The sequence below is a fragment of the Ursus maritimus genome, unplaced genomic scaffold, assembly GCF_017311325.1.
Source record: "Ursus maritimus isolate PB19 unplaced genomic scaffold, ASM1731132v1 scaffold_7, whole genome shotgun sequence".
NCBI classification, from domain to species: Eukaryota; Metazoa; Chordata; class Mammalia; order Carnivora; family Ursidae; genus Ursus; species Ursus maritimus.
In genome coordinates, this window is record NW_024426885.1 from 54016350 (window position 1) to 54028784 (window position 12435).

The following is a 12435-nucleotide window of genomic DNA, read 5'->3' on the forward strand; positions in this document are numbered from 1 at the left end:
TGAATGCTTTTGCCTTGAGGGTGCCGCCTGGGGAGCAGGGATTGGGATCCAGACCCAGCACGGGCTCTACCTTGCTGTGTGACCACAGAGAAGTCCTTATCTCTCTCTGGGCCGGGTTTCCCTTCTGTACAATGAAGCAGTTGGGCTTGATGGTTTCCAGGAGCTCACAGAGCTCTGACAGTGATCACCCCTTTCCCAAACCCATGGAATTTTGGGAAAAGCAAGAAGGTCATCCGAGTTGCTGATAGACAGTCAAGAAGACAACAGAATACAACTGGAATCTTTTATTAGACTAGGAAATATAATTTATTTTGTAAAAATTAATTTTGTTACAATAGGAATGCTAAACCGTATGTACAGGTTGAAGTTTACAGACTAAACAGCGGTGGGATGGGACCGTCCCCGCAGCCCTGGGACACGTAACCATGTCCATGGCCCAGGCAGGGGGCCCAGCCCTTTGCCCCCAGCAGAGCTGCTCCCTGCACCCAAAGTCCTGGTCACCTTCCCTCAGAGGGCATACTAAGGGACCTGGCTCAGCTGCCTGGTTGCTGGGGACAGAGGACCAGAGGGTCCTGGGTCATCCAGGAGATGGAGAGGCCCCCACACCCGCAGGAGGACCCCTGGTCTCTGCGAGAGAAGGCAGAGGAGAGGCACGTAGAAGATACACCGACTGACCCTGTGGATTCAAAGAGGTCACACACGCACACCCAGGTGGGGACATGTTCCTGGGGGGGCACCCTGTTGTGCCTGGAGACAAAAGCACGCACACATGGGGCACGCACACACACATGCACGTGCAAGCACACCCCAGTGATGAGAGAGACACAAACACCAGCGCGAGGCCCCTGCAAGACCCTTGGGGGCCCCTGATCTGCCTCTCGTGGGGCACATGGGCCACGGGTGGCGGCCGCTTAGGTCGGAATAAGAGGAGAAATCCTGACCTCCCTCAGGCAGGCAGTGTGGGGACACAGCCACGGTAGCCTCAGGAGAGGACTGGTGGATGGAGCCAGCACACCTTTTCCAGGCGTTTCTTATAAAGCCAGACAGTTTGAACCCTCCCAGGAGGCTCCAGCCAATTGGTTCTGTGCTCCAGGCCCTGGTACACAATTTCTGGAAATCAGCTGAGAAATGGCACGTTGGTGGCTGGTCTGGCCTCATCCACCAAGAGCTCCCATCCTGGGTGCTGAGCAGGTGGGGTGGGGAGGAGGGGCACGGCAGATGGCAGCCGACCTCCACCCACTAGGGTTCCCACTAGGCCCCTAGAACGACCATGTGTCAGAACCCAAAGGGAGTCAGACAGCAGCTGCAGGTATGAAAAGGAGATGAGGCCCAGAGAGGGCAGTCCTATGCCTGAGGTCACACAACAGTTTAATGGCACATCTGGTCTTCGGACTCCAGGCTGCCCGGGGGTCTTTTAGAGACGGATGGGGAGGGCACCGGGAAAGCCCCTGTGGCACTGGTCAGGCTGCTGTCACACAGGCCCGCACAGCTCAGGCTAGGACGCATCAGGGACGCGGAGCCCACAGCAGACGGGCACCCTTGGCAGGGAAGGCTCGCTGCCTTTGAGGCACGCCACTCAGGCACTGGGATCCAGAGCTGTCGTTGCCCCGCCCCGAATGCAGGCCTGGCCCCTTCAGCAGCCCTGAGAGAAGAAATCCTCTCTCAAACCAAGCAGGACTCTGTCTGCCTGTGGCTAAGCTACCCCCCAGGGGGGTCGGTAGGTGGTGAGAACCCCCATAAGCCCCAGAGTCCACGGCAGGGAAGGGTAGGCTGGGGACACCGGCTGGGACTGGAGCCCCAAAACCTGCTTTCCTCCCAGGAGACCAGGCTTTTCAAAGGGCAGGATATGCCCAGGCTGGTCCCAGTAGCTGCTCATGGACCCGCTGGGGCAAGCCCTGGGGTTAGCGCCCGCACAGAGCTTTGGGGGCGGGGGGAGCTGGCACTGGCTTTGCCCTGGGTGCCAAGGAGGAGAGAGAGGCCTGTGGTGAGGCCTCTGTGCCAGCTGTAAGAACTTTGTCCCAGCCATTGTCAGCCAGTCAGAAAGAGACCTTGATCTGATGGCCCCGTGGAGCTTCCCGGAGCAGGCTGGCCAGGGGGTACCAGCCCGTCCACTCTGGCAGCCCTGCCTGTTAAAGCTCGCTTCAAGACCCCCCAGACTGCAGGGGGAGGCTGAGAACCAGGCTGAGGGAGGTGCCGGTAGAGGTCAGAGCTGGGAAAACAGGCCTCCCCAGGTTCTCCTCCACTGGGGGAGGAGGGGTGTAGCACACAGCCAGGCACCCACCTCCCTGCCTCCTGGACTGGAAAGGCTGACTGCCGACATTCTTCAAACCACATCCCTTCTGTTTTATAGATGAAGCTCCCAGCCAACTGAGGCTGGAGAAGACCAGTTTCTGGATTCCTGGGCATTAACAGAACGCCAATGCGCTCCCGCCCCTCTAGTCTAGGCGCTGCTAGGTGGAGGGATGACCGGGCTGGTCCCACCCTGGGGTGAAGGAGAGAAGTGTCCAGAGGAGACTCTGTCTTCCCCCACCCCACTTCGTTCTCTGCTTAGGCCCCACTTCTGGGTCCCGCTCCCTTCCCCAGGAGCTACCAGACAGGGACACGGGAAACACTGTCCCTGGCTCCCAGCTGGCCTGGCCTGCCCACACTTTCTACCCCAGGGCCTCTTAACCTGGACTCCTGAGGAGCCTGGGGAGCCTGTGGGAGCCCTGCCTGGGGAGGTGGTGGGTGGGAGGAGCCAGCCCACTCCAAACCTCAGGGCTCCTTGGCTTTATAGACTCAGCACCTGCTTAAGATTTTAGAGGGAAATATGGTACCATAGCTAAAACCCCATTTGACCCTGTACAACTGGGGAAACTGAGGCCTTGTAGGACTTAATCTAAGATGGAATCTTTAGCAGCAAGGTGTCCCTGTTCTGTCTCTCTCCCTGATAATCTCTCTCTCACACACGCACACACACGCACACACGCTCACTCCTGGCCAGAACCACGAGCAAGCCCACACTCATCCACACTCAAGAAAAGAGTTTTCTATTTTTTCTGTGTTGTTTTTCATTTTCTTTTTTTTTTTTTCTTAAAAAGGACTTATCCAAATATCTGGATAATAAATCATGTGCGTTTCCTAAGAAACTGGGTTTTTCTTTTCCCTTGTGGTTTTGGTGTTGCTCTTTTTCTTCTTGGAGCCTGACTAGCGGTCTGAAGTTTCTTTCTTCCTTTCCTTTTCCTTTTTGCTTTGGACAGGAGAAAGCAGTTCGTCTGAATTGTACTTGACTCTTCAAAGAGGAAAATGGTGTGGAAGGAGAAGGGGGCTCGGGGGGAGGGAGAAACCAGGAACCGAGGGAGAAACTGAAGGACGAAACTAAGACAAACATAACCCAGAGCCCCCGGGGCGGCGGTGGCAGGTGGGGTGGACGGAGTGGGGAGGGCCACCTCCTGGCCCCCTGGGCTGCCTCCAGAGGCCTCAGGGTGATTTCCGCACAGAGATCTGAGGGCAGGAGGGACAGCAGAGGGTGAAGAAGGAGGTGGGTCCTCCGGACAACGGAGTACATGGATTTGCTAAGGCTGGTTGTGGTCTGGAGTGGGGCGAGGGGAGGAGGAGGGGGCGACTCTGGCTGTGAGCTGGGGGGCAGTGGAGGCCGCACCACCTCTCATGAGGCTGCCCGGCGCCTCCCTGCGCCTGTCTCCTGCCCGCCCTCCCAGCCCATGGTTCCGGGGCCTCTCAGCAGTCCCCATCAGTGGCCATGGCCACCAGCATCTCACTCTTGCCCATCTCCTCCAAGGCACTCGCCAGGCTGTTGAGGTCCCCGTCGTCCTGCTGCAGAGCTTCCCAGAGGTCCAGGATCACGCCTGTGGGGCTCGCTTTGGTGGCAAAGTAATTCAGGTACCTGGCGGAGGGAAGGAGAAGGCCGTCGGGCTCCCCAAACACCCAGCACCTCCTGGGAGCTTGGAAATGGAGAGCACCGGGAGGTGGGAAGACTCTGTGGTCCCACAATCCTGGGTCCTCTGCTTGGGGGGCTGTGTGGCCCTGGGCAAGCCACTGCTCCTCTCTGAGCCTTGGGCTCCTCCTCTCTAAAACCCAAACTGTCTTGCTCATTGTCAGCCATCATCCCTGGTGGTACCACCACTGAAAGACACTGGCCCCCGGAGAGGCTGTCCAAACCTAGCCTTCCATTCTTTCCTGCTCCCGCATCTGTTCCCTGCTTGGTCTTGCCCTCCACACTCTCCTGAGAGTAGAAACAAAGCCTTAGACGCTTTGCAAAGCCCATCCGTTTCTAGTCCTGTACGTGGCATCTGCTCACTGCAGGTTTATTAAAGGGCTTCTCAGTAATATAACGTAATAATAAGGACTATTGTTGCCATGGTATTTATCCAGCATTTTAAGTTCTCCAGAAGGGCTTTGACACCAAAATATACTGTCACCGGCAAACATTTCCAGAACACCTGCTCTGTCCTGGGCACGGGGGTGTAAGTGGTGATCACAGCGGGGGTCCCAGCTTCCCCTGGTTCCCACGGGCCAGCGCCCTGAGCATGGCGCTCCTCAAGGATGGGCTTCGGCTTCTTGGATTTAGCACACCCGAGCCTGAGCTCCTGACCTACCGCAGATGGAAGGATCTGATCCCGGACTGTGGGGCTGCCTGCCCCACCTGCGCCCTGGGGACAAAGGGAGGCCGGGGTGGGGCGGGCCCGGCCCAACACCCACCTGTCCATGGAGAGCTTCTGCGCCAAGAGCCGCCAGTCGTTGCCCCGAGAGTTGGGGGCGTCCAGGCTGTTGCATATCTTCTGGCGGATGGACAGTGGAATCTTGAAGGCGTAGGGTCCCAGCTGGGTGGTGACCATGCTGCCAGGGGCAGAGCAGAAGGCATCCAGGGAGCCGGCAGGCGTCTGGAAGAGCAGGGGGCAAGGTGAGAGGGGCAGGGGGCGCCCCGCTGCACAGCACTGGCATCTGTCCCTCCAACCTTCCTGCCCGGGGACTGTGAGCTCACGGAGGTTCCGGTCACCCCCCATGCTCGGGGAAGGCTCCACCTACTCAGTCAGAGGCCTCCTCTCCCGGAAGGTGAGCTTCCAAGGGCCAGGGCTGCACGCGCAAGCCCAGGCCTCGGGGCGCAGTGTGCTCTCGCACCCGCCCGGGCTCCCGCTGATGCCCTCTCAGGATTACCGAGCCACGAGGAGCCTCAGCCACGCTTTAATCCGCCCAGAGCCACTTCCACACGTGTGGAAATGAAGTCTCGAAAGGGGAAGTGACTTGCCCAGGGTCACGTGCCAAGTTAGGGGCAGAGCTGGGTGGAGGCCTACAGCTGTGCTCTTGACACCGCACTGCAAGGAGGTTCCAGCACTGTGGTCCTGGGCGGCCTGGGTTTTGTAAGCCTCAATCTGGATTTAGAGTCGGGGAGAACCACAGGCCTGGCCCAGTGCTGACCACATCCAAGGTCGACGGTCTCTGTCCTCCCTAAAACCCCACTTTCTGACTTAGTGAGGTCATCTATGTTGCCGCTCGGTAAGCGCTCTGAGCAAAAACTGCCCGAGTCCCAGCTCCGACTTGGGGGGTGAAGGGGACGTATCTTTACGGGAGACAGCATTCCCACCCAGCTGAGTGGGGAGCACGGGGGTCTGAACACCGCATGCCCCGGCCCCACAGAGAGTCTGGCCTCTGGCCTCACCTCTGCCAGCGTGGCGTGCAGCTGGAAGATCTGGCCCTCCCCTTCCACCTGCCGCACACAGATCTTGCAGGTGAGCTCTGCGGCGGCCAGGCTGTGCCTCTCCAGGGTGAAGGTGCAGTGCAGGGCCTTCTGGCTGCCGCTCCAGATGTGACAGAAGGGGATCTCCTGCGGGAGGGGCGGCAGGGTCAAGGACGGGAGGCCAGCTTGCCCTGCCCTCGGGGAATGAGGCTAGCCTCGGGAGTGCGGGGACCTCTCAGGGGCCAGTGCAGGCCTCTCCATTCGGACGGGCAGAGGAAGAAGAGCTGGTCAAGGGCCCTTCAGCTGAGAAAGCGAGCACAGGGGGGAGAAAGCACAAATCTGGATGCGTGAGTGTGTGCGCGTGTGTATGCGTGTGTGTGTGCGTGAGCGTGAGCGTGTTTGTCTGGGCCTGGAAGCCTTGCAGACTCAGTGGTGGTGTGCTGACAGGGGCAGGCACAGGGCTGTGGCTATTCGAGATTCTTCTGCACGGTCTGCCGGGCATGAACACGCTTGGAGATGGTAAGTCCTCTCTGAAAATGACGCGTATAGACATTTGTGTGTGGGCGTGCGTGCAGGGGTGGGGGTGAGTACGGCCGCCAGTGGCACGAGCGTGGGGATGGGCTTCAGGGTGACGGGGTGCATGGAGAGTGGGGTGGGAGGGAGACAGCGACCCGGGGAGGCGGGGCCAAGGCTAGAGGAAGGAGACGGGGCCAAGGCCTGGGAAGGGGCATTGGTCTTCCCTGCACAGCCCCTCAAATGTTCCCGCTTCCCCAGCCTCATGCCCCCAGCTCCTCTGGCCCAGCCCTCACCTGGTACTTGGCCAGCAGCTTGCTCCTCCAGTGGGCGTGGGGGACGTCGTGCAGAGAGAGGCGTAGGTTGTGGTAACTGTCCTTAAACAGCAGGGGTTTGGGCTCCTCCAAGAGATAGCCGCCCAGCGTCCGCTCCAGCTCCAGCACCTCCTGGGGGCCGGGGGCCATGGGAAGGGGGAGCCCATCATACTTGGCCCATGGGTTCTTCCTGCTGCAAGCTGGGGGTCTGGGGACACATGCGGGCAGTGGGAGCCCGGCTGTAGGACTGAGGGCAGGCACCCAGCGGAGCACAGGGCCAGGCATTTGGTAAGTGCTCGGAGAAGACACACCGTGTGAATGGATGCATGAGTGGACAGCTGATGGATATACGGATAGATGACTGGATTTGCACATGACTAGACAGATAGATGGACGAACAGATAGATGGATGCATAAATACAGACAGACAGATGGACATGTAGGTGGACATACAAATGGATTGGTATATAAATAGAAGGACAGATGGAAGGAAAGATGAATGGAGGCTTGGGGATGGCTGGACAGACAGATGGACTGCTGAGTGAATGAGTATACAGATAGATGGGCAGCAAGCTGGATGGATGATGGATGGATGGACAGATGGGGACTGAAGAGATAAGGAATGCCATCAAGCCAAAATGTGGCAGCTTCCCTCCTGACCTCCCCTCCACTCTCTGACCAAAGCTGGACCCTGGCCAGTGCCCCAGTGCTGAGGGATGCAGGCCGCGAGAGCATTTCTCCGAGCCTCCAACCCATTCTGGGCCTTCTGGAATTTCAGGCCAGCCTAGCCCGGCAGAGACACCCACTCTCCCATGAGGCCTTTCCACCTACGCTGCCTCGGTCCCCAACTGGAGTTTGGGACAAGTCACAAGTGACTGGGAGACAGGAGTTGGATGAGACCACAGACCATGGGTGGGGGGCGGCCTGAAGCTACAGGAAAGGGCCCGGGGGCTTCACAGAGGGATGGAAGGAAGGAGGAGGAGGTTTACAGGGGGCCAAGGGGCTGTGCTCTTCCAGTGTCAGGATGAGCCTGAGGACCTAGGAACTCAGGGGACGGCTGGGGAGGCAATGGACAGGGACTTGGAGGCTGGGGGCAGGGGGCGGGGGGCGGGTGCTACTAACACAGGCTCCACGCCTGCCACCATCAGGCTCTACGTGCCCAAATCTGACCCCTTCGCCTTTCTGCCTCCCCTGCCCAAACCACTGGCACCTGCCACAACCCCTCCCTCATTCAGGGGCACCGTCTGTCCTTCTGCGTATACTCGGAACCTGGCTGTCAGCCTGATGCCTCCCCTCTCCCCTTTATCCCATCAGTCACTGGGTTCTGTCCATTCTGTTAACACAGTGGCCAACCCCCTGTCCTCACTGCTGTCACTGCCTGGTGTCCAGGGCCCAGGTGCAGCTTCCCAACTGGCCTGTCTCTTGCGCGCCCATTCCCGCAGCAGAACACAGGGGCTTTCAAAAGAGCGCCTGTGAACAGTGTCCACCGCCTCTATGCCCCCACCCACTGGATCGATCCCAAACTCCTGAATACGGCTCCCAAGGCTGTCGGGGAGTTGAGCCCTGTCCACCTCTCCAGCCCCATCTCTCTCCCTCCGTCACATTTGCACAGCCCCTGCAGGCTTCGGTCACACGCAGCGACCCACCTGCTTTTGCGTTAACGGCTCTGCCAACTGGAATGCCCTTCAGCCTTCTCTGCCTGGCACCCCTGCTTGGCTTTTGGAGCATAGGTCTAAGGTTAACTGTGCTGTGACGCCTTCTGAGACCCTCCCCCTCCCAGTCGGGTGCTCCCCTCGCCCTCCGTCAGGGAGCCCCCATCTCTCTCCCTTTTCTAGCCAGGAGCTTGGTGAGGGCAGAACTGTGCCTGATTCCTCTCTGATGCCATTTCAATGAGCAATGAATGACCGATTCACGGGGCTGATGGTGGAAGAGGGGTACCACGATTTTGGGGTGAAAGGTACCGGAAGGCAGCAGGCAGCTGGTCCGCTGGGGGTGACGCACCCCCGTGTGCCAGCGCTGTGGCCTACCTAAGGTCGGCCTTACCTTCAGGGCTACGGGTGTGTCCTCCAGGCAGTAGACCCTGAGGCTATACTCCAGGGAGGTGCAGAGGGCGGGGGCGAAGATGGCCAGCTGGAGCCGCTTGACCGCCGAGCGGGAGTACGACTCGCCGGTGAACACATAAGTGCCCAGCTGGTCCAACAGGATGTGGCAGGACCTGGCCTCCAGCTGGCAGTAGCAGGGCGTGTTCAGGGTTTCCTCGTCCAGAGTCACCACCTCCTGCAGGGGGACGGCAGGGGGAGGCCTACAGGTCACAGTCAAGGCTGTGGAGAGGTCCACCCAGGTGGGGCCAGGAGAAAAGGGGCTTGTTTTCAGCTTCGGAGGCCTCCCAGAGCAGCTTCGGAGAGTGGGTCCCCCACCCCCCAGCCTCAGCTCCTCACCTCCCAGTGACCCTGGTGGGCCTGGGTCTTGAGCTGGAAGATCCAGTCCCCGGCGCTGACCTCAGCACAGTGGGGTACCGTGAGGATGACGGGGCGGCACAACAGGAGGCCCGTGGGCCCACAGGTCACCGAGGGGCTCAATACTGTCTGGGTCCCTTCTGAAAGCGGGCTGGGGAGAGGGCAGAGGGCAGGGGGGAGGCAGTGAGGGGAGGCCATAAGCTCGGCAAGGGCTGGGACTGGGGGTGGGGCTCCCGCCTCCACCCTGGCTCCTGGGTGGCCCAAGGCAGGTCTCCACCCCCGGGGGCTCCCAGAGGTCAGGGGTTAAGGAGAGGCAGAAGGATGGCATAGGCCTTAAGATCGTTCTCAGGTTTCTGCTGTTACACGGTGAAGTTCTCACAGCCATATCTTTGTTCGCGGTTTCAAAGGTTCTGAGCTCTAAACTACTTTCTAGAAAGCTGCTACCAGTCTAGGCTCCCGAGAGCATGTCATGGGGGGGCCGAGTCCCCACGCTTATGTCAATATGAAGGTTTTACTGTTTGAAAAAAATCTGTAAATTCAAGAAGCAAAACATTCCTAATATCTCCTGACTGTTTGAATTACTATTTCTTTGACTACAAATTAGGCTGTTTTTTCTTTATCTACTGGCCTGTGTGTGTGAGGGCACGCGTGTGTGTGAGGGCGCGTGTGTGTGAGGGTGCATGTGTGTGTGTGAGGGCGCGTGTGTGTGAGGGCGTGTGTGTGTGAGGGTGCATGTGTGTGTGAGGGCGCGTGTGTGTGTGAGGGCGCGTGTGTGTGTGTGAGGGCGTGTGTGTGTGTGAGGGCGTGTGTGTGTGTGAGGGCGCGTGTGTGTGAGGGCGTGTGAGTGTGTGAGGGCGTGTGTGTGTGAGGGTGTGTGTGTGAGGGTACGTGTGTGTGAGGGTACGTGTGTGTGAGGGCGTGTGAGGGCACGTGTGTGTGAGGGCGTGTGTGTGTGTGAGGGCGTGTGAGGGCACGTGTGTGTGAGGGCGTGTGTGTGTGTGAGGGCGTGTGAGGGCACGTGTGTGTGAGGGTGTGTGTGTGTGTGTGAGGGCGTGTGCTTCAGAGAGAGTGTGTGAATCACTTCATAGCCTCTGACCAGTTTTGTAGCGAACTGTTCAAAGCCTCTTTACATAGTAAAGATATTTGTTATAATGTAGCTACTTCGTCAACTGCCCTTCAGTTTCGTGATTTGTCCGGCTGGTCTCGTACATTTTAAGTGTGAATGTAATCAGGTCTGTCGATGTCTTCCTTGGAGAACTACCTCTGGCCTTAGGATCAGGTGCAGAGTGGGGGGTGGTGATATCTGAAGCCAGGGTGGACAGGTAGCAGGCAGAGGAAGAGGAGGGGCAGCCCAGGCTGGAACTGAGGTCTCTCTACTCACAGGGTGTTCTCTGCCTTGTTGATAAGCAGGTACAGCTCATAGAACTTGCCCTGGGGGATGGCTCCACTGGGCACCAGCAGACTGACCCCTAGAGGGAGAGGGTGGTCAGGAGGGAAGGGCCGGAGGAAGTCTCAGAGCTTAGAACAGGGGTGAGGGGTGGGTGGCTCCTAGCTTAGGTCGGGGGGAGAAAGACGTTTCCTGAGAGCCAGGGGGTCAACAGCAAGGGGTGGAGACAGAAGCTCTGGGAATTAGGTACCAAGACAGCCCAGGCCACTGACAGCAGCGGGTCTGTCTGGTACCACAGGGGCCGCTGGCACTGTGACAGGGTATAAAGATGGCAAAGACTCCAAGTCAGAAGGCCCCAATGCCAGCTCCAGCCCCAGATCAGTGTGACACTGGGAAACCATCACGGCTTTGCAACCTGAGATCAGCCCCGCCCTCCCAGTAGTTCTCTGTAGGTCTGTTGAACTACAAAGAGGTATTCTCCCCCACTTAGCAGGTGAGCTTTACAGAATGGCTAGTCCAAGGTTCCGGAACCCGCCTTAGTGGGGCAGAGAAAGGCCTGACCCCAAATCTTCTATTTTATTGTCCTTCCTCCCCCTGGGCCTCATGTTTCCCATCTGAGAAGTGGGACTGGGAAGTCCTATCTTCTGTCGGTGGAGGGGGGACATGCGGAGGCCGGGCCGAGAGGCAAGCGGAGCGGGAGCCCACCTGTGCCGGGGACGCTGAGCCTCCCCCCCAGGCAGCCAAAAGTGCCGCTGACGCTGCTCCCCGGGTCACGGGGCAGGCCCAGGAGCTGCTGGGAGCCGAGGCTGGCACTGTGCAGGTGCAGTAAGTGGGCATCCCGGGTGAAATCGCCCGAGTAAGTGCCGGCCGGCAGGACCCCCAGCAGGTCGGCCCCATCTGGCAGGCCTGGCGCAGAGCCGGTGGTGCCGGAGTTGTAGACCTTGATCTTGAGACTGGGCAAGGGGTCCAGCAGAGGTGAGTTGGTCATGGGGATCTTGTCGGCTGAGTCCTGCAGGGCATACATGGGCCCGCGGTAGACGCCAGCACTGGCCGTGAGGTCCGGAGGCGCGGACGGGTGCAGGAGCTGCGGGTTGTCTGCGGGGTTTGGGGCTATGGTTAGACCCAGCTGTGCCTCACTGGCCGGCTCCTGCCCTCTGCTCCTGCCGGGGGCCCTTCTGTTGCAAAATCCCACTCAAATGTCCAGCTGCCAAAGGCTCAAGGGCCATCCGCTGCAGGAAGCTTTGGGGACTCACCACCTGAGCTACTCCTTCCCTCTTCTCTGGGTCCACCAGAGCGTCTCTCTGATCTACACTCATCCAGTTATCTGCACAGCAAAGTCTAGAAAAACCTCCAGAGGGAGCAGGACCCCTGCTCTGGTCTGGCCGGTCTGGCTGGCTGCCATGCCCCTCTGGGTGCCCCAGGCTGCATCTGCCACCCGAGGTATGCCCGGTGCTTACTGGGCCTCGCAGTCTTGAAGTTGACGGGGTGGAAGCCACCAGTGAGGGCGGCGGATGAGTCGGTGATGTCCGTGTCGAAGTCCCGGCAGTGGCGGCGGTACACCACCACCCCCACCACCATGAGGACGCCCACGACGACGAAGGCGGACACCACGAGCCCCGCATACAGCGCCACGTCCCCCGAGGCCTCCAGCACTGCGGGCACAGGAGGGCTGCGTGAGACCCAGGTCCCGGGGCAGAGACCCAGGTGCCGGGACAGACCTGTGCTATGCTAGGTCCTAGTCAGAGCACCACCACGACTGGCCGGGGACCTCAGGCAAGCCTGAACCGCTCTGCGCTTCAGTCTCTGCCGAGTAAAATGGTCTCAAGTCCCCTGCCTTGCTTCCCTCCCGGTGCAGAAAGACAGGCAGAATGACTCGTGGTCAGTCCCAACAGTGAACTCATGGCTCACTGCTGAGAAAGAGACAAGGGCTGTGGCTCCGTCTGTCCTGCCCCGGCCAGGAAGTTAACTCAGGGCCCCACTGCAGCCTCAGCACATCCTCAGGCCGGAGGTCCCGGCTCCCAGAACTCTCTGCAAGCAGCTGTCCTGAGCTCAACTTGCAACCTATGCTTGGGGCGGGGGGGGGGGGGGGGG

At 59.5% G+C, this 12435-nt stretch overlaps 1 protein-coding gene across 1 annotated transcript in view; it reads right to left on the reverse strand.

Moving 5' to 3' along the window:
• Window positions 1-282: 282 nt before the first annotated feature.
• Window positions 283-12435, reverse strand: part of UNC5B (unc-5 netrin receptor B) — a 34881-nt gene continuing 22728 nt past the window's right edge. Inside the window, exons 13-19 of the mRNA XM_040623782.1 lie at window positions 10339-10426; window positions 8940-9108; window positions 8545-8778; window positions 6484-6633; window positions 5657-5821; window positions 4699-4880; window positions 283-3883 (exon numbers count right to left, since the gene is read on the reverse strand). Of these exons, the coding sequence (XP_040479716.1) occupies window positions 3718-3883; window positions 4699-4880; window positions 5657-5821; window positions 6484-6633; window positions 8545-8778; window positions 8940-9108; window positions 10339-10426 (1154 nt within the window). The 3' untranslated portion in view covers window positions 283-3717. The remainder of the gene's footprint in view (window positions 3884-4698; window positions 4881-5656; window positions 5822-6483; window positions 6634-8544; window positions 8779-8939; window positions 9109-10338; window positions 10427-12435) is intronic.